This window comes from Drosophila innubila, assembly GCF_004354385.1.
Source record: "Drosophila innubila isolate TH190305 chromosome 3R unlocalized genomic scaffold, UK_Dinn_1.0 2_E_3R, whole genome shotgun sequence".
Lineage (NCBI taxonomy): Eukaryota > Metazoa > Arthropoda > Insecta > Diptera > Drosophilidae > Drosophila > Drosophila innubila.
In genome coordinates this window covers 14,226,060-14,251,901 of record NW_022995380.1, presented here as the reverse complement: position 1 = coordinate 14,251,901, position 25,842 = coordinate 14,226,060, and the positions used below count along the sequence as shown (strand labels likewise).

General features: G+C 38.0%; 1 protein-coding gene and 1 non-coding gene across 3 annotated transcripts in view; one reads left to right on the top strand and one right to left on the bottom strand.

Annotated features, from left to right (window-relative positions):
• Window positions 1-1,384: 1,384 nt before the first annotated feature.
• LOC117789603 (putative uncharacterized protein DDB_G0282499) overlaps window positions 1,385-25,842 on the bottom strand; it is a 49,731-nt gene continuing 25,273 nt past the window's right edge. Inside the window, exons 3-5 of one of the 2 annotated variants that reach the window (XM_034628646.1) lie at window positions 8,539-8,642; window positions 3,693-5,065; window positions 1,385-1,664 (exon numbers count right to left, since the gene is read on the bottom strand). In XM_034628646.1, coding sequence (XP_034484537.1) covers window positions 1,604-1,664; window positions 3,693-5,065; window positions 8,539-8,642 — 1,538 coding nt within the window. In that variant the 3' untranslated portion in view covers window positions 1,385-1,603. Of the gene's footprint in view, window positions 1,665-3,692; window positions 5,066-8,538; window positions 8,643-25,842 lie in introns of those variants that run through there. The other variant, XM_034628647.1, reaches the window with a different exon arrangement.
• Trnat-agu lies at window positions 11,109-11,182 on the top strand. Its single transcript has one exon. It is a non-coding gene; the product is annotated as a tRNA-Thr (tRNA).

The window sequence follows — 25,842 nt, the reverse complement described above, 5'->3', positions numbered from 1 at the left end:
CAATGAGATTTGGGACGACATCACGCTTTGTGGTTTATTTTCCATTCTGATATACGAGTATTCTGTTTTATGCCGAGTTTGGACTTTTGTGTATACCCTGTTAGTGTTGAAAATTAGCAAAAAAAAAAAAAAAAAGAGTTTATATTTTGTACATAAAAAATTGAGTCAACTTTTGTATGCCGGAAGGAATGCTTAGAAGTTCAAAAGTTCAAGGCTATCCAATGAAATATGTAGGTTCTTGGATATATAACAATTTACCTTTAATCACAAGCCTTAAATAACAATGTCCCTTATAACTCTTGAAAATTTCATTACGATCGGCTAATAAACACAGAATGTAGAACACTTGGCCCTAACAGGGTATATTGTAGTTGAGTACTCTCTTTTTGTGTGATCGAGCATTTGCGTCTACATCAAAAGTTCAATTCAATTGCTTGTTTGTTGCCAAGTGGGGGCAGAGCTTTTATGCGGCTGCTGCTTGGTTTGGCTTTTGCCTCGTATTTCGTCTATTCATGCGAAAATTTCAGCAGTGCTGAATGAATGAATGCGAATGTGGGAACTTGCGCGAGCAGCTACAGCAACAACAACAGCAACGACAGTCGTCACAATTTCGCCATTTCAAGGCCTACGTGACTTGTCTCACACATGGAACTGGGTCTGGGTCCCGGGTGCAGAGTCTCCTCAGTTCTCTCGCTCAGCCGAGCGACTGTTGTTTGGGGCGTTCTCAAATGTTTCCCGCTCTATGGGTATGTGCTAGTCGGTCGTAATTTGAGCGCAAATTGTTATTCCACTGTTATTTATTTTATTATTGTCATATACTGCACACGCTGCGTATGCTTAACAATCTCAATCACATGATTTAAATGTTTGCCACACGTGCTACCACTATTCTGACTGAATGGGTTTCAACAGTTGTCAGATAAAAGTGTTTAGGCTTAGCTTAGGTTATAATCGCCAATTATTCGGCCAACAATCCCCTGGGCGCCAAAACATTAGTATGTGTGCCACACAGATAAATCAGACAAATATAACAAACACTGAGAGATGCAGCAAATAGCCAAAAAGTGCATCATAGAGGAGGATTATTATGCTCAATAAAAAGAACATTTTTAAGAACTTGATTCGACCAAGAAAAAATCAACAAACAGAACGCCCACCGCCCGTTGCTGTTGTTTATACAAAGAGTCGACGTCGCTCTTTGGGGTGTCGAGCGATTTACTAGGGCAGGCAACAAAACAAATCGCATAAATTTTTAGCAAATTAAGTGGTTCGGCAAAGGAATGAAATATGTTCATACACAAATTTATAGATCGTTTAAGAAACCATCCAGATAGAGCCAAAAGAAAAGCACTCATTAATATTTTTAGAATGTTTTAAGCATAGTATAATTTATTTCCATTTTATATTTATTTTCTTTCATAGTCTTCAGTCTTAAATAATCGAACTTCTTTAATCTAAATAAACAGTGTATGTATGTAGGGCTATTAGTTCTAAATCTATAGTATATGTAAATTTGTAATTATGTACAATTATAAAACTTATTTCTAGAAGATCAGGAACTATTGCTTGTGCGGATCGGTGGTGGTCCATTTGTATACTGGGCTCACAGGGCGATGCTTCTCTGTATCCAGAGCATCAGCAGATGAATTATCAACAATTTGATGCTGTAAGTGCACAGAAGAAAATTAGGAAATAGTTCGGGGAATTTGGAATTGGAGTTCTATCTAAAGGTAGGGCATTAAAAATGTAATGCATTCCGGGTAACCATGCCAAAATAAAATAAAAATATTAAAAAAATTTTGTTGTTCCCATTTTGAAACGTGCCAGGTGAATTTTTTAACTGTCAAAACCATGCAAAAAAAAATTTAAATAACCAACTAAAATGGTTCAACTACATAACACGATTTTTTTCCTTACCACAAAATAAGACTTTTCTATATTTTCTCCACTCAGTTGCAAAGACAGTTTTTTATTTTGTATTAATTTTTTGTAAATTATAATTTATTTTAAGTTTTAATATTTTACTTTTCATGCTGTTGTTTCGTCGATTTTCTTAAACTTTTTAATCAATAATATTTAAGTTAAAAGTGGTTAGTCTACAACTTAAAATGGGAATTTATAAATATACGTATAATATTTATGTAAAAAATATAATAAATAAATAGTCTAAATTATATTTATATCAAATAATTTCACACACATTTCGTTTTGTATAAACTAACATATGTTACAGGTTAGTCTATTATAAAATGTAAATTAAAATACAATATTTGATTTGTGAGTTTTTTGCTTTCAGTATGCTTTGTATAAATTAAAATTTTTTCAGTTTTTATTTTTTTTATATCGTTTTTCGTTGGCTTCCTTGTTTCGTTTATGGCTTTAAAACAATTGCATTTAAAATAGATTTACAGCTTAAAGTACGCACTGAGAGGCAGCGAGGTTCGACATCGACAATACCACAAAAAAACATTATAAACGTTTTTTGAATCTTAAACATAAATACATATTTACATAACAAATGTCACATGCGAACTATTCGAATTGTCACATCTTTTACATACATAGACTCTTGTTCTTGTTGTTAATTAAATAATATTTAACAACAATAAATATAAGGGATACATATTTCATTCGTATATCTTGTTTTTGCAAGTTTTTTTCTTGTATTTGTTGAGTTTTGAGTTTGAGTGGTCGTATTTTTGAGTATTTTATTCATGTTATCAGTTTTAGGATTTAGCAGAGACTCAAGTATTTAACTCAAAAATAAATAATTAATCGATAACTTAAATATTTGGCTAGGACAATTAATTGATCGTTATAATAATAATAATATTTAAATGATGAAACGTATAATGATCGATGCCAATAGGAAGATATGGGAAAAGTCTTAAAAAATACTCGAGACTCCGTTGTAATACATTTGATTTGATATTCTTCTTTTATATAGATTGCATTGAGTAAGGCAGACACGCATTGTATCGATATATATGGACTTGTCAATACTTTAGCGCTGCTTCAAAAATACTTTATTGAACCACAGTCGTTGGTATAGTACATGATATACTCGTACATATAGTACATAGGTACAAATAAATGGAATATACATGTGGTACGTATGTACGTGATGTTGTGCAGCATAATGCGTATATATGTGTGTGTGTGTGTGTGTGTGTATGTGTGCGTATATGTGATGTATCTGTGTTTGTGTTTGGGAACTTGCAAATTACAATATCGCATACTCAAGGCAAACTTTTTACAAGAGTTTCCTGAACTTCTTAGACATAAGTAAGAATCTGATGGAGTGGGTTTACAAAATGAGGCCCATAGATATTTGAAATTGCATTTAAATGCATTAAAACTGCTCTGAGGTAAACAAAATTCATTATTTTATAAACTACCCACACTTTGTACGTTTTTATTTTTTTAAACCACAAAATTATAATAAATACCAAAAAAAAATAAAAAGAAATTTTGAAAATAAATCAATTGATTACGTATTAATGAAATAAACACAACAACCAAAATAAAATTTTCGCAACAGTACAAAATGTGAGAAAATGTAAGGTAAAAAGTTAATGCCAATTAGATAAATCAGTTTCCAATAGGAACAAATTGATTAATTTTGAAAAATAAGAAATTACAATCGAATAGCAGAGAATTGAATTGGTTAGGATAGTTTTGGGCAAACTCACAAATCAAGTTGATCGTAGTACAGGGAATCGTCGGCGGCACCGCTGCGTGCATGCCCCTCCAGCGTAGCATCCTCATAGCTGCTGGCATCCTCCTGTGAATCTGGCTCGTGCTCTGCCTCCGCCTCCGCCTCTTCCTCGTCATCGTCGAGCTCCTCCTCGTCGCTTGTCATGGGCATGCGGACATTGCGCTCCACACGATCGCTCGTCTCGCTCAGCGCCAATGCTGGCATTGGTGAGCTGCTCTCCCAGATGTTGTCACCCGGTGTGGCCAAGCTGCTGGCCATTGTGGTGGTTGTTGTTGTTGTTGTTGATCTGCTTGTTGTCGTTGAACTGATGGAGTCGAGCAAACGCTGCTGCTGCCGCTTTGTACCATTGCGTTTATTGTTGTTGTTGCCACCGCCACGCTGCTTCTTGCCACCCGCATTGGGACGTTGCTTGCCCGCTTTCGGTGGCTTCTTCCTACCGCCCTGGTTGCCATTCATTTGGCCCCTGGGCTTCGGTAGTGCACCTTTGGCTGCACCTGCCACGGCTGCCACTGCACCACCATGACGCCTAGCTCCAATCACGCCGGCTGCACCTGGCTTCTTACCACAATTCGGTGGTGGTTCACCCTTTGCGGCCGCCTCATCCCGCAGCTCCTTACAACGCTGCGCTTTGGGGCCACGCTTCCGTAGAGCTCCAGCTCCGGCTCCGGCTCCGGGTCGCTTTTGACAATTGTGCGACTCTTCGTTCTCATGCGGTCGGCACTTGCGCAGTTTCTTTCGTTTCGGTTTGTGTAACTGCTGATGCTGATGCTGACTGCTAATGTTACTGTTTCTGTTACTGTTACTGTTACTGTTACTACTAATGTTACTGTTACTGTTACTGCTATTGCTAATATGGCCGCTGACGCTTTGACTAATGTTACTAATACTAATCAGGCTGCTGGCGCTGGCCGCAGGCACAGGAACGTTACTGCTACTATTACTACTACTACTACTGCTACTGCTACTTGGACTGTTACTGCTACTGCTACTGCTACTTGGACTGCATTTCGGGCGCGCCTTGAAGTGTGCCGCATCGATAAGGTCGATCAACGGCTTGCCGGTATCACAGAGTTGACGCACGCCATGCTTCACGCGATTGGCCCCAAAGTTCTTGGCTATCAGCTGCTCCACACGCTGTTGCGGCACCGTCTCAGTGATCGCATTCGTGTATTTCGACAGATTGCCCAATGGTCTGGTTGCCGGAATTTGCGTGCGACGCGGTGCTCCATGGCGATTAAGTGCCAAATACAAGACCCGCCTCGCATTCGAGTTGTATGTGGAGGAGTAGGTGTTGTAGTTATGCAGCTCCATGTTCTCGTTGAAGACACAGTCGTCGTTGAAGTCTTTCTGTAACAGTTGAGAACTATAATTAAATTATTTGGCTATAAGAAAGTCAACAAAAAACAAGAAATAATTGTTATCTATAAGATATAATACACTAAAAATTTGGCTTATTATACCGATGAATTGCTTTGTTGCTTTAACTGTTAGTCTGCTGTTGAATTGCTAACTATTTATTGAATGCCAAGCATTAACCACGATTCATTGAAGTGCTATATAATTTGAAATAAAAGCCACATGCTGGTTAAAGTATTTTTTAAATACCTTATTAGCTTATGAGAAGAATTCTATGTTCTATGGAGATGACAAACATTCTTATGGTTGCATTGATGGTTTCTCATATGCATAACAAACAACTGGGGTAACTTTAGCAAGGAGGAACCCTCAAGTTGAGAGGGTTTAACAAAAACTAAATGATCTGAGCTACCTACAGTTGGCATTGGCAGTCGTCGGTTTCCTTTTTCATCTATAAGAACTCTGAATCTGTTAGATAAATGTGCTCATTATCACAGGATGTGCTCGGTATCGGCGTTGCGATCGATAGACGCCGGCACCCTGACCCCTGGCATTGACCCAAAACCCTGGACCCTGTCCATAAAGTAGCCTACTTTATGAATACCAGATGACAGCCACACAAAAGGACAACAAACAAGTCGCAAGAATCTGTCGAGACTTTAGTCTTTTGTTAGGTAGAAATGTAAATGAGCTACAAAGGATTTGTATCTGTTGATGTGTCTGGCCTTTAAATTGGCCGCATCGCTTTGTTTGCGATCAACAGATCAAATTCAATTAACAACATTGAATTAATTCGCTTGTCAGGCAATTAAAATTGTTTCCACTGACAATGTGAAACTCAAAGTAAACGGCAAACTGCAAACTGCATTGAGAACTCGACTTCCATGGGGAAATGTCGCCGCTTAAATTTAGAAATTAATCAGCCAAATGGCGCGCCGGCTGCCGCTACACCAATTTGATATGAAATGAGCCATCAAATGGCCAAAAGGGGAGATGGGAGATGTGATGAACCTGAGCATAGACTGCAAAATATGGTTAAAATGTTGACGCCATTTCAAAGTACAACGAGATCTCTGCTCTCGAGGGCAGACAAATTTTTGACATATGTGACAACACAATGTGGCACGGAGTCGTCTGCCTCATCGTCTCGCTGTGTCGTCTGCATCTTTTATGATTTTCCTAGCATTTTCCGCTATTTTTAGCTTAATAGGCGACAGCTCATGTAAAAATTGCAGTCCAAAGGGGAAATGAAGTTGTAGTTAGATAGATAGCTGTAAATACATTTGTCTGCCGACTATCAAAGCCATTAGCAGGTCGCAAGTTGAAAGTCGCAGGTCTGAGGTCTTATCAAGTGGCGCCAGGCGGAAAGGGTCAACGTTTAGGCCAGATACACAGACACCTACAACAACTGCAAGCGGAACCACTTAGAATACAGAAATGAGAATGTTTTTATCCAGTCTCAAGCCGTGACGCGTTCCACATTCTTTTCGGTTCGATTTTGTAGGCATTATCATCTGAACAGGACAATAACAATGATAATGATGCAACATATTCATTGGCCTTAGCCATGACTGGCCATTAATTGATCGCCACGTGCTCCGCGGGCGGTCTCCTTTTCAGCTTGCTTTCAGCTTTTCTTCTGGTTTGGGTCGAAAATGCAACCAACCACAGAGCAAATTATGCAAATTAATAATCACATTCATATACTTATGGCTATAACATTTTAATTGGCCAACACCGTTCAACGAGACATACACATACGTGACTCAGCTGTGTGGGTCTAAACAAATTTATGAATTGGCAAACGTTTTGGGATTTCAATTAGCTGCCCCATTAGGCAGCTAATCAAATCAGCTGCCTAACGGTCACAAGATCGTGTCGTATTTGGCATTTTGGCACACAGCGAAATGCGAAGCAATAAAAGAATAAGGAAAATCTATATTAAAATGGCTGAGAAAGCGGATCTAAAATGGAAATATAAATATACATGTTTAAACAACGTAGACAATTGTAGGCAGATCATGTGCATTTTGAACTATTTTTAACTAAGTATATAAATAATGAATTATTTACAAAATTTTCAAAAATATTTCATATATTTAAACGTATTGTGGTTTTATGATATCATTGCTTTTGCTTACTGATTTTATATGTTACAACATTTCATTCAATTAATCAAAGTATGAATAGTTACATTTTTATTAGTGATTATGATTATGTTTTATATACAATGTTTAATAAATATTTAAAAATGTATTTAAAAACATTTTTCATTTAAAATGTTATCAGATCCGTAATGTATTAGCAAATACAAATCTAATTACTGCTATTTCCGTTTCCCTTAAGAGCAAACTCACATTGCTTTGGAATATAGAGAGTATTCAATATCTTTGCTGTAAGTTAAGCGGAAATTGTGCTCTTAAATGTAATTTAGATAGTTCTTTGAAATTTATAGACCAGTCGTTTTCAGATTCTTCCGCTGTAACCGATGGTCGCCAAAATAAACAAAAGCCGCCCAGTAAAACGCCGCCCACTTGACCAACTTTGAGAAATGCCTGCAATGCGCTTTGCGGCGCCTTCAAAGGGCCGCGGCTGTTACAGAGTTGCCGCTGTTGAAGCGCATCAATCAACACGGCAGCAGAGAGTGCAAAACTATCTCTATTTGCATCTGCATCTGTATCTGAATCTGTATCTGGCAGATACTTAACACAAACACTCGCCTGGCCTGACAGAATTGGCACAAATGCGTCTATTTCGGAAATGCATGAGAAAAGGTCAAAGTGCTCTGGCGACGACAAGCTGCCACCCAACAGAAAGAGATAGAGAGAGAACCAATGCCGGGCAACCGGTGAGGCGCAACCAAAATGAAAAGTGCAGCCAGTCTTGGCGCCAGACGAAGGCGGTGAGAAATGCGACGCCAATAATCATGAGGATGCCACGGGGAGTCGAGGAGTTGCGGCAAAAAGTGTCACATTCATTATCGACAGGACATGCGACCGTCCTCACTTGGCACTTGGCACCGAAACGAACCAAATCGAACCGAAGAGAATGAAAAAAGGACAAGGGTTGGCCCAAGGATATTCGTATCTTTGAGTGCGTTTGCCTGTGTTTGTTGCTCTTGTCCCAAAAGGGCTTTGTTTTTGTTCACTTCAGTCGGCGCACTTAATGTTGTTATTTATTGCGTTGCGTTTTGGAGTTTGTTGAGGTGCACCTCAATAATTTAACGGCCTTTTGTTTGTTTGTGTTTGACTCATTGCTTTGTTATGGGAACAATCGAAATTTGCCGCTCCAGTAAAAGATAATGCCACATAATTGAAATTGAACGAACAGTTTGAAAAACTCTTCTAGCAATCCATCAAAATTTCGACGAGAGCGAATGAGCAAAATGTCACCACGTGCAAATACTATAGATACTACAGATTCTGGGATATACGTGATTTTAGATTACAGGGTTGCTTACTTACCGAGGCATAGACTGCGCCACAGGCATCCATACAAAGATACAAACATGTGGCCACACTTTGTATCTTAATGCGTCCCACATCCACAGTTGAGCGCTGCAGAATGGCTGCAAGTAGAGTGAAAGAGAAATGAAAGCAGACATATTAATTAATTATCAATCAATTTCCAGCTGCGCCTTAAAAGAAACCACCAAATCTGACCACAAAAGCCCCTTGATTAACCGACCCAGAACCAGAGTCGGTGTCAGCATGTCAGGATGTCAGTGGATTGCCCAAAGCACAATCTCAGCCCAGTTCCAGTCCAGCTCTGTAAGCTGTTAATTACCTGTCTGACACTCTTGATGTTAAAAAAATGCAATACTCTCAAAAGAAATGCTTCTCATGGTCAAAGGTGTAGTTTAAAGACGACCAGCGGGCTTTTAAACATAATATCCATCGATATTTGCACATAAAAAGCTATTACCAGTTGCTATAAAAACAACATTTAATCAGCTAGATTAATACGCCCTCTTGTCCAGCTGGGCAAGCTAACCCGCCTTCTACTCCCACTTAATCATAGAGAGGCAAGAGCTTAACGTGCAGTTTAACTCCACGACTGCTGTGCAAATTTGTCAACTGTACATATTGAATGTGAGGTTATAAATGGCGTGTTTTGAGGTTAATTGAAATTGTGGCGCACACACACTTGAGTTTTTAGAAAATTTTCAAGTTCAGTGCCGTCGACATCGTCGTCGCCGTCGTCTGCAGGCGCCGTGTGATTTCATTAAAGGTCAAACCACTTGTGTGGCCCGCCCGCCTGTCAATTCCCAGTTTGCCCACCAGCTGCTGTTGCTGTTGTTGTTGTTGTACTGTTAGTGTAGCCTGGATAAAGTGTGTCAGCACTTTGTTGCCACGCACACTCGTTCAATGAACCTTCTGCACTTTTTCCATAATAAACAATCATTTTTATAAATACTGCAGCTTGTTATGAACCGATTGAAATCTTAGCAGCTGCCGCGGAGATCATCAAAGCACCCACAAAAATATAAAAAGCAGATTATTAGAGGGATTTAATGCCGGAACAGACTTTTGAATTCGAATTATGCCTCATGCCAACCCTTTGAGTGGCCACTTGACTGATGGACAAATTGATTTTTGACGCCAAATTCTAAGTGTGTGTTTTGTTTACTTAATCGTAATGTAAAATTATGAATTACAAGCATAAAAGGCAACTGACTTGCCTGGCAACAAGCAGATGGCGCTATTAAAATGTAAGTGGCAAGGAGTGCTCGACTTGGAGTTACTCTTTTTTTAATAAAAAATTAGAAAATAAAATCAGATATAAACAATTGATTTAAATTTCATTACACTTGGACATTGAAACAGACGAGTTGCAAAATATGTAGGCTAATGTTTCTACCATCATATTTTATAAAAGCAACTTTAGTCAATAATTTAGCACATTACAAGTTATAACAAAGGAAAATACAAAAGAATGAAAAACTATTGTGTACAACATGGATAAAGGGCGCAAACTTTTGCAATTTGCTATAACTTAAAATGACTGGGAAAGTGAATAAAGCTGTCGGCTATGACAAAAATTCCCTCAATGTTTTAATGCAACACTGAAACTGTGTCAAAGATAAGCAGACGCCACGGCGGCGCAAATAAGTATAATAAAAATGCTGTCAATAGCTCTGCGATTTACGGTCATGCCTAACCAATAAAAGTATCTGTATCCGCATCTGCCGCTGTATCTGTATCTGCATTAAAGCTAAACAAACGGCAACAATAACAAAAATAAAAAAAAAACTAGAGCTATGAGGCATGTTTGAATGGACTTCTTGGTTTATTTACAACACACACGGAAATTATAAAGTTGCATCCAAAACCACAAACATAATAAAATTTAGTCTTTCCGTGCACTTAAATAGGCTTAGATTTATAATTTCCCTTTCATAAGCCATTACTTCGATTTTATGCAATTCCCTTTAGACATTTAAGTGATTACCCCTTAACAAAAAACAAAAACTAAAACTAAACAAATGACATGCTAAGCGTTTCAGTTCATTTATTAAATTCTTGAGAGAAAGAGGGCGGTGGCAAGGGGCGGGGTAGTTGCTAGTAGCAAGTGACAGCCTTTCACTTTGTGTCCAAATGGCGCTTTTGGTGTTGCATTTCACTTGGGTCGCGTTTGTGAGTGACTTTTCTTTGGGGCTCATTTAAAAAACGATTTGTTTAGCTCGAGTTAACATAAGTAATTTTTCTTGTTTTTTATCTGTTTGAATACATATGGGCATTTGTACATATATCTATGAGTGTGGGTTGCCGAACGAATTGCTCAAAATTATTATTAATACATGCATATGAACATTTGTGCTGTTGTTGTTTATATCGGCGATATGCGTCGTCGCTGTTGCTGTGCTAAATTTATTTCCAAACAAAAACAACAACACAACCACGAATTGTATGTATGTGACAGCTGCCAAAAGAGATAAAGAGAGGGAGAACGATACGGCACGCATATACGCACAAGCATAGCTGCTCGCGCTCTCTCTGCTTGTAGTGGAACTTTGTGCGCGTTGTTTGTATGTGGCGCCGTGGCTTAGTTGGTTAAAGCGCCTGTCTAGTAAACAGGAGATCGTGAGTTCGAATCTCGCCGGGGCCTAGCGAATAATTGAAATTCGCGCAATTGAACTTTTTCTTGCTGCTTTTTTTAAATCAATGCACATTGCTAAGTTATTTGAATATCTGATAGAAATTCAACATTTTTCATTTAACAAAATTATTGAAAATGTATAATATATTTTTTCACTTTTTAATAATATTTACTTTCTAAAAAACAGTATTAAATTACACTTGGCAAAATTAAACAGCTAATCGTATCGCAACGCGGAACAAGCAATTAACTTATGCCTTTCGCTCTTAGGGGGTGTGGAATAAATAAACAATAACAATTGAAATGATCATTAGTTGAACAATAAATGAGTTGGCACCACACAAATTGATCAGCAGTTCATTGAACTAACTGTGAAATTTTACAATTAGTACGGGAAGCACAGACAAAATAAAACCAAATCCATATGTGAATCTGAATTCGAAACTGATTATATATCAGATATTCAAGTCAGGCATTTGAGCTGTTTTAAATTGGCCAGATATTAAGCACGTAGACCGAAGAAATGCAACAGCAAAAGCAACAAAAGCACGCACTGACAATAATTAAAATGTCAAAAAATTATGGCTGTCAAATTGAAGAGGAGTTCTAAAGGTGTTCGATTGAGTTATGTGGCAATTGAAATGTCTGTCTTTCTCTCCCTTCACCCCCCTGTGGTATCTGAACTTCTCCTCTGTTAATCACCGTTAAAGGTCGCCTTGCGCCTTTATTTATGCTAATGAGGCCTTAATTTGGAGAGTTTCGTCGCTGAGTCGACAGACCGTAATAATCAAATTTATGATCGAGCCTTCAATAAAACTTGACGAAAATTTTCAATACGCAACAACACATATTTAAAGACGAGTATAAGCATAAAAGTCAACTTATAAAAAAATGCATTTAAATATATGTGTGTAAAATGTATTTCTTTATATTTTTAATTATACTTGAAAAAAAGAAATGTGTGACGTATAATAAAATTTATGAACACTTTGTGGTTATTTAACATAATAAGGGATTATCACAATGGATATTTCACTACTGTGCCACGCTGATTTTATGATCGGGTTGTCTTTCTTTCTTTATTTATAATTTATGAACGTGGGTTGCCTATTTTGACAATTTAATGGTGGAGTCGGGTATATCAATCATGAAAATTGTGTCTTTTAGATACAAAATTCAGTGTCAAAGATGTCGCACAGATGATCAAAATTGAAATGTCTCAGTTTAAGTTAAAATGCTGCAGCTATTAAATACTAATTAGTGCCAGCTTATTGACTTGTATCCACAGACCCATAAATTTGGAGCTTTTGTAACACAACCCGCAACTGTGGGCGGTATGATAAGCGTAATAAGTTTATCTTGATCTATTATCATTTTGCAGTAAAAACGTTTATGACAACTTTATAAAAGTGAAAACTTCTTATGTAAATAAGACTGTGGGAAAGCCAGAAGTATTGTCTCACCCTGCTAAAAAGATTTCATGGATGGGTGCAAAAGTTCGACAAGAGAATTGCCATTCCAAATAATCCCTTCAGCACGAAAATGCAATTCACAGTTGGCTACCTTTTTTACCCTCATATCTGTAATTATTATTATCATGTTTTGTGCAACCATTGTTAAGATTTGCCAATAATCGAATTGCGTGTTTTTTCTTGAGGGTTGGCAGCGGATTTCCGTATATATTCGCCAATATCCGATAAATATAAATTACAAACACGTTTGACAGCTGTCAGTTAGGGGTTGCAATAGATTGGCATAGTTTTGCCATCCAATAAACGCCCCCAAAACTGTGCATATGGGCAATTGATACTTTCCAAAAATATTAAAATGCATACATACTATATGTATAAGACTCGAGATGTTTCAGATCTATTGTGATGATTATGTTCATACACATTGATGGGATTTGTCATTCACATTCCACACAGCCCCAGCTGAGAAGACTTCTGCGAGTATCTAAAGCTATTTATCTATACCTCTTAGTAGCTTTCACTGTTGTACCCTAATTTATGGGACGTGCCCTCTCCCCCAGCACAGCTACCGTTTGAAAAAATAACAATATCTTGCGTACCATCTATTGGAAATACCGAAGAGAGAACCGAACTGCTTAAACAAAAGCCCAAATCTCGGGTCCAATTCATTAATGAAAAATGAACTTAGATATTGAGGGTGCCTTGATTTGATTAAATTAGACTAATAATGTGTAAAGTATGGGCACACAGTCCAACTTCAATCCAACTCCAAGTGGCCCACCAAAGGAGCTGCCCTAAGTCGCTTTGGTAAAAGTGGGCAGTGAAAGTTTGGGGAAATGATGCGGCAATTCATTTAAATACAAATAAAAAGAAATGTGCAACATGTTGTTCTTACAAATTAATACGAGCGTTAAGCAACAAACAAATATGAAAATGTTTTAAAACCAAAAAAAAGGTCTATTCTCCATACACGACACGATTTGTAGATGTTGTAAAAATGTAAAAAAAACATGGAAAAATATGTTAAAAAATGTCAAAAAAAATTTTAAAGAAGATGTTAAAAACTGTAAAAACAAACTTTGTAAAAGCATTTCGAAAACATGCCACGCCCCGTGCTCTGCTGCCGCCCAGTGTGTTTCAATGACAGGCCAATTTTAAGACGCCCGCTGCGCACTCTGCTGCCTGCGTCGACGTCAACGTCGACGTCTATGTCGGCATCGGCGTCTGCATCTATGTCTGCAGGAATGTCAGCAGCGTTGTCAACGGTTGCGGTCAGCGCCAAGTTTTGGTTTTCCGCATTTTCCTGTACAAGTATCATGGCAACCAGTTGGAGTGGAAATGAAATATGTAGATGAGTCTTTAATTAATTTGAGACACGACACGACAAGTGGCGTCGTCTGTGGCTGCGTCTGTGGCAGCCACGGCGACTGCCTCCTGCCGTTTTAGTCGCAGAGCTTTTTAGGCCAAGAATGATCACAGGTAGACGGCCAGACAGACAGACCATAGCAATGGTCAGGTTTAGGTCCAGCTATAGTTCTTCGGAACTAGAACTGCAAGATGGCAGGTGTTGACTCATTTGGTTGACTGTCCATTAGAGGCTGTAATCGGTTTTAAATGCACCCATTGATCATATCATTATCAGCAGCTTAGAGTGACACCAGTCAAAGACATATATATATTCGTAACCCTATCTCACGATCATAATTGTAAATTTGAATCAGAATAAAGTAGTATCAATCAAGATCATTGACAGACTTAACCTAATATTCAAAGTTTAGTACATAAAATGAAAGTAAATATATGTATCAACTCACTTTTCTTAAAAAACAGACACAATTAAAATCTCTGTACTCAGATCTCAATGTTTTTAGCTTTATACATAAAAACACAACAGATTTGATTTTATTTTTTTTTTCATGAGTGCTTGAGCAATGACAGCGGAAAAGAAAAAAATATATTTGAAGTGACACTTCGTTCTATTTATTCTATAACTGTTTTTTGACAGGATTCCCCTGATATACAAAGACATTCTAGACAAATGTTATAATAGAGAACATTTATCATTGGCAATTGTCAAGTCAACTCCATAGAATATCGTAAATCACAAGATTTTCGAATACATTTTATAGCAAATCCATATATTTTTTCCACATAAAAGATTTAACAGAGTAAGAAATGATTTCAGTATTAACTTTTAGTCTATGCCGACCATAATTCTTAGTCAATTTGTCAATGGTTTCTCAAATTATAGCAGCTACTGATCTTGTCCGTTTCCAAGAACCTTCAGTCCGTCAGTCTGTGTTATTCTTGGCAAACAACAAACCGCAAACAACAACTCATTGATCATTCGCTTAACCCATATAATATGAGAACGGAACATGGATCTGTTGACACCAGAAGTGCCTGTACAGCAGCATCTGATGACAGTCCTAAACAATCTGCCCGCATACTAAAATTGTATCTGTCTACGACGGAATACAGCATCAAACAATTTTAAAAGCTGCACGTCTGCAAATGCTAAAAATGTTTTATGGATTCTATGTAGCAACTATTTCTGAATATGTTTTTTTTTTTGTGACATAAAAAATGCCGTCTAACCAGACATTGGAACAGCGCTGACAGGCAGAGTGGCAGTGGGACTGAGACTGGGACTTGGACCAGGCCAAGACTGGGTATCTAGCAAATGGCAATTGACAGCTTTGGCTTTGACAGCGATGCGTGCAAAACATGCGGCTTATAACAGTTTATTTTGGACGCTGTCCTCATGTCATACCGTGTAATTAAAAGATATATATTCATATATTTCAAGCCAGGCTCCTTGTGCATTGCATATAAATCAAACATTGGACAAATTGTTTATTGATTTGTGGCAAATTAATTGACGGTGCCTATTAGGCAGCAATTAGTCGACTTAGCCAGCTTTATAGATAGGAAAACTTGCTGAGGCTGAGCTGTCCAGAAAATGCATAGGAACGGAAGCAGATTTCTTATCGCTTAAAATTGTTGACTATTTTCATACTAACAGCATTAATGTGTCACATAGATAGTAAAGTCGTCTGCTCTGAAGAAGAGATCATCTTAATACCATTTGCAAATATTTAGCACTAAGTGCGATGCTGAAGAAGCTGCAACAAACTGTAGTTATCAAGATTCCCATGCCAGACTAGCTACAACTGAAGCTTGTCACTGACTCCAAGTTAACCTACAAGTTACGAGGGCTGTCTCTAAAGTATCTGAGTCAATACCAATAAATGTATTCTATCAATAGTATAAAAAGTTCCTCAGACTCTCTGTGAAAAATCATCAAAATGAGGTATTATTTGTAAATGCGATGTTTTTTGATATTTAGCTCTTTATTTTTCATTTCTACGACAGAAACAATCTCTTTAAAAAAAAGTTATATATAATCAAAAGTAGCTTCAAGTAGTTTTTATATTTATTTTTTTCCTCTTTTTAATGTCGAGGCTCTACTTGGATTTACATCACTACTCAGTACAAGTAATTCCTCTTTATATTCTTATCGTAACTCGCAGAAAGTCAAAAGGAAGTTCTTCCCATTCCCATTTCCAATTCCATTCCAGTCTCAATTCGACCAGACAGCTGCTAATAGCTCCCCGGGTGCCCCACAATCAGTTCCCCATTTGGTGGCCCATTTGGTCGCATCATATAAATTCAAGTTGCAGTCAAAGTTCAAAGCATTTTCATTTATATGCGTGTTGCATTGCCGCTTTGCGGCTCATTTGCGTCTGTTTGACATGATTTAGCCATGTCATGGGATTGTGTTTGGTTTGAAATAGAATTTGGCATTGGCGTTGCAAGTTGTCTGTTGTCTGTTGGCTGCTTTCCCGAACTGACACACATATTATACGCTCGCCTCCCAAAACTATATGTAAATCATCCAAAAATAATGGAGAAATACTTCGAAACTGGAGCGAAACGAATTGTGGTTGCTGTTGTTGTTGTGCGAACAGGCAAATTGTCGCCCGTCAGCAACGCTGGCAACGTCAAGGGGCATATATATATTTTTTAGCTGTCAATCCGAAAGACATTTGACATGTTGCCTCCCTTCTCTCACCTCCTGCCCATCTACTTGCCCTACGCTATGACCGAAAAGAAGGCAAATATTTCAATTAGTTAAAGTTGAATTGTTGTACTCAAAGTGTTGTAAACGTCAGCTAATGCTTCCTCAAATGTTGACGATTACAGATACAGATACAATGTCTACTACAGCTTACAGACACATTTGCAAAAATGTATGCGCTCCAGTTGATAGCAAGTGTATTGGTCTCATTGTGTGTGTGTGTGTAAGTGTAATCTAACATTTGCCACCTATGTATCTGTATCTTGTCGATACAAAAGGCGCGCGTCGCGCTTTTGCAGCTGTGTGTGAGCGTAAATAGCGCAAAGCGAGCTTAGTTGCAGTTGCAATTAATTCACAGCAAACAGCAAATGTTGCAAATAAATTAGCAAACCAACAAAAACAACCATTTGTGTATGTAATTGTAACAAAAATGTATCTCAAAAACGAACTGCAATTGAAGCCGAAGCGAAAAATAAAAATGAAAAGTGCAACGATATCGCTTAACGACAACAAATTCAACTACAACGTCAGCAATTTTGATTGTTGTTGTAGTTGCTGCTGTTGTTGTTGTTATTGCGCGCACACGTCATAATTATCGGCGCAAATGAGTGTCGGACCGAGCAGCAGAGCTGAGCAAACGCTCTGCCTACCGTAGATACATTTACAGACACACTCATAGCCACAGATACAGATACACTTCGAAGTACACACATTGGCCAAGCACAATGCAAAATGTATTGACTTAGGTCAGTGGCTCATTGAACGCAAATGCAAATTGTTGTTGTTGGTAATTCACACTTCACACTAAAGCAAAAATGAACAGGCGAGCTTGTCTCTTTTTCTGTGTGTGTATGTGTGTGTGTGTGTGTGTATCTACAAGATACAAAACTGCAAGTAGCTAAACTAAATGTGATAAACAAACTTCTCGCCCACCATACGAACTGGCATTGCAAGCAGTTAAAATTTAAAACAAATACAAACTCTTAAGTGTTACCACACGAGATATAGGTACAGATGCAGCATGTATATGTAGATATGAAGATACAGATATAATATTGTTAAATATATAAATCGATGAGGTAACTTTGCCGAGCTTGTATCTTAAGTGCCCTCACCCAAGGTTTGCCCATGACCATTTCAGATTGAATTTCAATCTCCCGTATAGGAAAACTATCATATTACTCAATCTCGATCCGATTGAAGCATTTATTAGCTTGGACAGCAGTTAGTATTATTATATCTTTTGACCGCTGTCAGTCTTCATAAGAACTGGCAGGCTATAAATATAGTACAAGAATTTCCAGTGAATTCAAAATGATCTTTGGTTATGCCCATTTAATTGTGCATTAATTGAGTTATCTTAAAACAGAACTAAAAGTATTTTATGATCAATGTATACAAAAGATGAAAAAATTCCCATTAAAGTTAAAGACTATAATAAAGACATAAGAAATCTGTCAACGCGTGTAGACGACACTCATTAAAACATGCCACAGATAATAAAGATATCTATAAATATGTTCGATAACACAGTCTGTTTTTCATTTCCTAAATTCTCGATAAGAGAGCAAATGGAAAGTGAAAGTGTTGCTCTAATTCCATAAAAAAAAATACAAATAAATAAATGCACATAAAAATTGTTTAGCAAAACTAAATAAATAAAAACAAGCCATTTACAATCGTTGATATGGCCTTAACAGTATCGTATCTACGAGTATCGTAAGTATCTATCTATCTTTCACTTTATTGTCGCCGCCATGGATCATAAATGAGAAATTTTTAGCTTTCATCGCGGCCATCTGTAACTTTTTCGTTTCGAAAATTCAAAAAATAAATTTCTTTGAGATGGTACTATATATGGAACTCCAGCCACAATATTATTGGGCTGAGAAAATCTTTACGATGTGTTAAACTATTATTATGGAAATTTTCCTTTTTTGTGGTTCTTGAGGGAATTAGTGCTATTTTCGTTTTGACTTATTATTATTATTTAAATGTTTGCATTAATTGACCTCATAATGCAGCATGAAATTGTACTACACTTGAAGCCAAGAGCCAAACAACGATTTGCACGCTTGAATTGATTGAATGAGTGCTTGACTGAATGAATATTGCTTGTCTTTGGCATCTGGGAATCTCTCCCTCTGTTTCTCTCTTTCGCTAGTGCAGCTTTAAAGATGTGGGAACATTTAAATATTAAGAGAATCTAGAATAATATGTAAATTGTAGATTATGTTCTATTATACTCGTACATTAAGCTAATCAGTTAGGAGCAATCAACAGATTAAATTGACGATAGTATAATAAACTGATGTAACCCGGCGTTACTCACGTTTTTTGTATTTATATTGACCTAGAGGCATGTGTTTGCCACATGAGTATATTTAACAGTTACTTAGAAATAAACTTTCTATTTAAAGCTTTTAATATAATAAACTTCATTAACTTTCTCAAATATAACCTTGAACAGTAAATTTCCCCCATAGAGGGTGTTGGTATTAATGTTGAAAGTGAAATAGATCCAAGTAGTTGTATAATCCATCTAGTAATTGCCTCTAATTGAATGATAGTTTCCGCAGCTGATCTTTCAATTATACAATTTATCTAGTTGTCAATTGCAGTGTCTGCTATTATTAGAGGGACCACCTGTGAGATACATTTCCAACTCACAGTTGGCAATTGGCAGTTGGCAGTCGGCTATTTGTCGCCTTCTTTTGTTTAGGCCCACAATAAAAGCCCCCATTTGGAAAACGTTTAACAATGCTTGAGGTCTGGTCTTGTCTGGCGCAATGCCAGCCCGACTCTGTGACTGTCCAGGCCAACGGTGCAACATGGTACGTTTGTCATGCTCGTAGGCAGCATGCAACACTTGCCACCGATTTGTACGTGCTGTTGTTGTTTAGTGCTATATATGGATAACTGCACTTTTGGTGGCCACAATATGTTCACACTTTAGCCAGTCCGGGCAGCGTGTACGGCTGTTATTGAGATCGTTTATCGATTGACAGGTAATTGTGATTTATGCAAATTATAGCTCGACACCTTGGCCAAGGCAAGGCTTTGCAGCTGTGTATGTGTGTGTGGATGTGTCATGAATGAACATTTTCTTGGACTTTCTTCTCGTTATTAGCTCAGTTGCTTGTTGCATGCGGCATGCGGCATGTTGATATTGTTGTAGGCCGACTGTTTATTGATTTGGAAAATAAGTCGAGTCAGAAGGAACGAATGAACCCACACACGAACAATTCGCCACAAAAATTCGATTGTTTTCATTTCTATTATTATTTTCTTTGGAAAATTATTCTTACACCCCATAAAAACTACACAGACCTCAGAACTCAACGCATAGCAACGGAGTAGCACGGACAGGCATTAATCACATGCCAAAATCCCGCATTGCTTGAAAGCCAGCTGAAGTAGTTCGGTTCTGATTTCTTTTTTTTTTTTTCCTTTGCGTTTTTCGCATTTTGTTTTTATTGTTATTTATAGTTTTTGCGAGCAGACGCCGAAATGAAAACAACCAAACACCGTCGAGAGGCCAAAACATGCGTCAATAACCCCATTTCAAATTGATGTGTTGACTACAAGCGAAATCCTTTTGCAATCATTGATGCTGATGATGATATTCGCATTCATAATTTAATGGGATGTCTGTATTCAGATTGAGTGTGAATGGGGCAATAAGAGTATCTAGACTTGGTTACTCTCTCGTAAAGACTGCATCTGATAGTTGGGCTGTAACTCAGCCTTATCTGAGCAGCTATCTAACCACTTTTCTACTTACTTCAGTCTGGCGAGTGGCTTACAATGTTTATGCGTGTTGCGATAGCTGCAAACTCACTTTTTTAAGAGAGGAACAAGAGACTTAAATTAAATAAATTTATTGTAGATATTACCAAGCAATTATTTAAGTTATCCTCTAATTTTTTTATTACTTCCATAAACAATTATCATATTTCAATACACTTAACGAATAAATCATATGAAATGATTAACTTCAGCTTCATTTCACGAGCTTGTACAAACAATTAAAATATTTCTGACCCCTTCAATGCACCTCAAGCAGAGCAATTTCACTGAATGTGTCTGGGAAAATAATTTCAGGTCCAATTCCAATAAAAATTTCATAAGCACACTGTTTTAGCATAAACAAAAGCCCAACCGGAAGACGTTTGTAATAAATGTGGTACTTGAGATCCGCTGCAGTTGGCTTTTTATGAGTGGTAATCCAAGTGCGCCACTTAATTATCGCCTAGATACAAAAGTATCTATAAGTAATATGTACTTAATCCCCATGCAGCGGCTTCTGATCGCAGCCTCTGTCATCGTAATTGTCGTTGTCCCACTCAAGTGCGTTTTTATGATCGCTCATTAAATTTATGACTTTTAATTTGTCGTAGTGCCGTTGTTCGTGCCGCATCGATAAGCGTTCAATCCAATCCAAATCTGAACCTCAATCCCACACACACGCAGCACACATGCACTTAAAGTCAAGTACTTGCAGCTTGTTAGCTTTTGGAATTTACTTGCATATTTCTGTGGTAGCCACAGCGATTTATGTGTACAGGGTATTACAACTTGTTCAGACATTTAAGCTATGGCTGAGAAAAGCGTGTGAACAATTCGTTTTGTATTTTTAATTACAAAAATGTTTACCATCTACATGTACATTCAAATTTATTAATTGATTGAAATTGATTAGACCCTTACCATCGAAATCGAATTCTGGCGAAATCTGCTATGTTTAAAATGTTTAAAATAAAAAACTTTAATTAAAAGATGTCTGTAAGTGTACAAGTTATTCGTTGCTAAGCGTTTAGCTCCGCTTAGCGACATGTAATAAATGCTTATCAATAGATTAAGCACAAATATACAAGTGTATAAGTACTTAGAAGTGATCTGTTCTGCCAATACAATTGCTCCATTGACCGACATCGTCTTCGAGCATGCTTCGATCACATAATTTTTAACGGATTGTCATAGCCAATGGGAATCCTTGCCAAAACACGTATCACAATCAGCTAATTGGATGAGCTTTTTATTGTCGCTTTGTAGCTTTCATTAGCATTTCGTATGAGGGCGCACCCATAAGACCGACTGATCTTTAATGGCTACTACGTGTTGCAGTTTTATTTTGCTTTAATTTTGCTTATTTTTGTATTTCTTTTCTTTTTATTGTAATTAATGTGATCCGTCGTGACCTTAACAGTGTGTTGTCAAGCTGATTAAAAAGTGTTGAAAAACAAGTTGTAAATGCACGCAAATGAAACGGAAAACGACACAAAAGATCCTGAAGAGGCACATTGGAACGTTTTGTCATTTTAATGGACGGATACCCGGTTAGGCTTTCGGCGTATGTCAGCCTAATTAAAGTGAACATGTGCCAAGATCAATGTCGATGGCGCCGCCAGGCTATGTATCTGACAGATACGCGATTACGAATCCGCATGCGAATGCAAATGTGAATTGAATTATTTTTTGCCTTTATTTTTCACTTTTATGAGCTACTGAAAATTAATTTATGCCATATCCATACTTATGACTTGTTTCAGACTTAATTGCGTTTTTAAAAAGCTGACAAATTGCCTTCACAATTTTCCCCTTATCCTCGCTTTTCATACAGTAAAAAATTATGCGCGTTTTGCATGCGATTTATGCGCGACATGCGAATTTCGATTGTTGCCCATTTATTAATCCAAAATAATGGCATTGAACTCTTCTTGACATGGCCAATGAGTGTGTTTTCCAGTCTGAGATATATTAAATCTAATCTCGAAGTAACCGTGCGTTGACAGGGGACAAATCCATGCATCAGATTCAGATTCATCTCGTTTAGAAGACATGAACATCATTTATAGAACCCCACCTATTTGGCATGCTAATGTAATGACTGCAATGAGGGGGGTGAAGAAGGAGAGAACTTTTAAAGTGTGGGATGTCGAGTCGTGAGTGGCTCATAACAGTGAAAGAATGAGCTTGACGAGTCGCTAGTTGAGTTGCTGCCCAAAAATAATGTCAACGATTTGCATGTAAATTGCATGAAAGTTTTACAGTGCTATGAGGAAGTTGTGCTAACAAGGCCGTTAAACTTGGCCCAGCCGCAGTCAGAGAGCCGTGTCTGTCTGGGTGGCTGCACTGGCAGTCAAAGTGCAAATATGTGGCCCCCACCATGCTAGAAACGCCTCCACATTACTCAAACTCACGCCCAAACGATATACAATTCAATTCAGAAAAAGGCTCGCTGCCCTTTTAACCGCAACCAAATGAAGCTGAGCTCAAGCTGCAGTCTGAAGATACTTTTTCGCATTGCTGCTAGTTATTCCATTCTATAGTTGAGCTAAATTTAGCGGCAAGTTGGTTGCAGCCAACGCCGCCTACGATAAATCAAAGTTAATCAGATCTAGTTTCGATTGGGTTTTTATGGTCGCTTTACAGTCGCAACTGCGCGAACCGCATTGCCCATGCCATTTAAATTAGCTGCCGGGTTATTTATCGCATTGTTGCGGCTCGCAGGTTTCGTTTAGCGCCAGGATGCCAACTGGACAGACTATCTGGACGGACCATGACGGCTCAGACACAAAGGTCCAGACTCCTCCGACAGATACGTGCAACGGCAGCTGCCGGCAGTCTCAAGCTGTATCTTTTTGCTTACCAACTGACTAGCCGATAATTACGCATATTTTGTTGCCTGTTTTGATGGCGCTCTTTGTTTTTATTCATTTTGCATGCATGCCCTTACCCGCTGTGGGTATTATAAGCTTGTCAGGCCGTTGCCAAGAAGTTCAGTGGAAAGACTAGGAGGACAGCAATCCTGATTCAATAAATTTTGTTACAAAAAAAAAATAAAATGTATTTTTCAATCTTCCTTAGTTTTTTAAGTCAAATGTGCTACTAAGAAAACGTCCAACATTTTAATAAATTTAATTTAATGCTTTGATTTTATTTTAAAAACCTCTTAAGTCGTACTAATATTAAATTATTGATAGTTAAATTATAACAGTATCAAATTATATTTATAGTTTTCAAAATCAGCAATTTGGTTTAGGTATTGATATTCTACATAAAAATTCTTATCATATAGCTGATACTTTGTCGATCATAAAAAACATTTACAATTAAACTCTAATTCAAAAAGTGATTCAAGAGCAAAGGTAGTTCGGGGTGTTAATAATAGATCGAGTTGCAATGTTTTTAAGTTAAATTTTCTTTCATTTGAGTGGCCATCGGTTGAGGGTTTTAGTAGCTGTTAAATGGCAGGGACACAGTCGGTGGTCTGGTCTGTCGGATCTAGTGCTTGGTTTGTTTTTAACACCCAGTTCGAGGCGATGGACCGTTCCGTTGCTAGTCCGTGAAGTCAAATGGGTTTCAATTTACACACACACACACACACACACACACACACACGATTATACAGATGTGTCGCCTGCTCCTCTGCTGTGTTCTTGCCCACATATTTGCCCAGTTGAATTGAGGCCCGACTGCCAATGGCAGAGGAGAAAGAATGTATCGTATCGCAATTATAAATCAGTTTAAGTCGCTTGTGGAGCCCCTGACATTAAGCAATGAAACCTTTGAGCTTTGTCAAGTGGGTTGGCTGACTGTCTCAATGTCTCACTGTCTCACTGTCTCACTGTCAATCCAGGGTCGGCTTTCCACGCTCCGTGTGGCACCTTTGTTTGCACAATGCCTGCCTGATTGCCAAACATTGGCCAATGAATGAGCAACTGAATGATTGCCGACAGCTTGCGCCAACAAGCTATCAGTATCTATCAGCTTAGATCTCAACAGCAGAACTCCCAGATCCCACAGATCTTAGATATCTGTCTGTGTTTGCTAATAACTCAACAGCTAATCAGCGCGCTGGCAACTCGGTGGCTCGGTTGTGATTGGAGGGGGTAGAGGGTGTAACCGGGGGTCTCAGCGTGTAGTCCGCAATTAAACGAGCAGAATTGTATCTTTGTATCTTTTTATCTGGCAACTGCATCTACGGAAAAACAAACAGCGTTACCAGAGTGTAATTGCCAAGCACATGCCGAGTTTCGGTTTGCCATGTGCATTAGACAAATCAATTATGCCGCATCCGTGTGTTGCTCTTTCTATTTCTCCTTCTCATTCTCCTGTTTGCCCATTTTCTTATTTGAACTTATGCCTTGGGTGGGGCAAAAAAAAATCAAACATAAAATGATGACTATCTAATGATTGTTGTCACAAAAGCGATGAGAATCTGAATAGATTCACACGTTAGAAAAAGATCCTTTGAGAATTATCTTGAAATACTTGGCCTCTAATCTAGAAATGTCGCTGAAGATTGAAGAAATTTCAATGTTGTTGCTGTGTTGTGTTGTCAATTGAACAATAACATTTATTGATCTTGTCGCTGTCACAGACTCTGGGTCACTCTGTCAATCTGTGAGCCAATCAATATGAGTTAGTGACTGTGTTAGCAGTGTGTGTTCAATCAATATGAGTTGAAGTTGGAGTTGGAAGTGGAATTGGAATTGGAGCTTGTTTTGAAATCCCCTTTGCCTGACTAACTTAGTGACAATCAAGCGGTCAAATCAGCGCCAAGTGATAGGCAATTGTCTGTGAGTTAGTGGTGCTCCATAAATTCAATGATCATTATGCAAAATTCCGTGGCACAGGGTCATTAACTGGTCGCGTTGACTTCTTGCACTCGTCGAACGGTCCGGTCAAATTCATAAATCAGCTGCCCAACTCGAACTCCAACTACAATTCCACTAGCCTCCCAGTCTCTTGGCAATTGATCAGGAATGCATTCGCAACTTTTAAGATAGATCGCTGCACCATACTCTCTGATAAATTGATGATATGGGCGGACACAGCTGGTACCAGATCCCATTGACTAATAGTGTTAGATTCGCTCATGGCCGATAAGCGTTTTGTTTCTAGTCGAAAAAAAACTAGCTCGCCAATTGTCATCAATTATATTGATTAATAGCCTTTCAGTTTCTAAAAACCCGCCAAAATAGTTGTATTAAGTCTTAAGAAAATGGCATAAGAATGCCCACCACAAACAATTTTATAATTGCCATTATAAAGACCTAGCTAAATATGTCAACTCTTATCGGCTAATACCCTTTGGCATTTGATAAGAA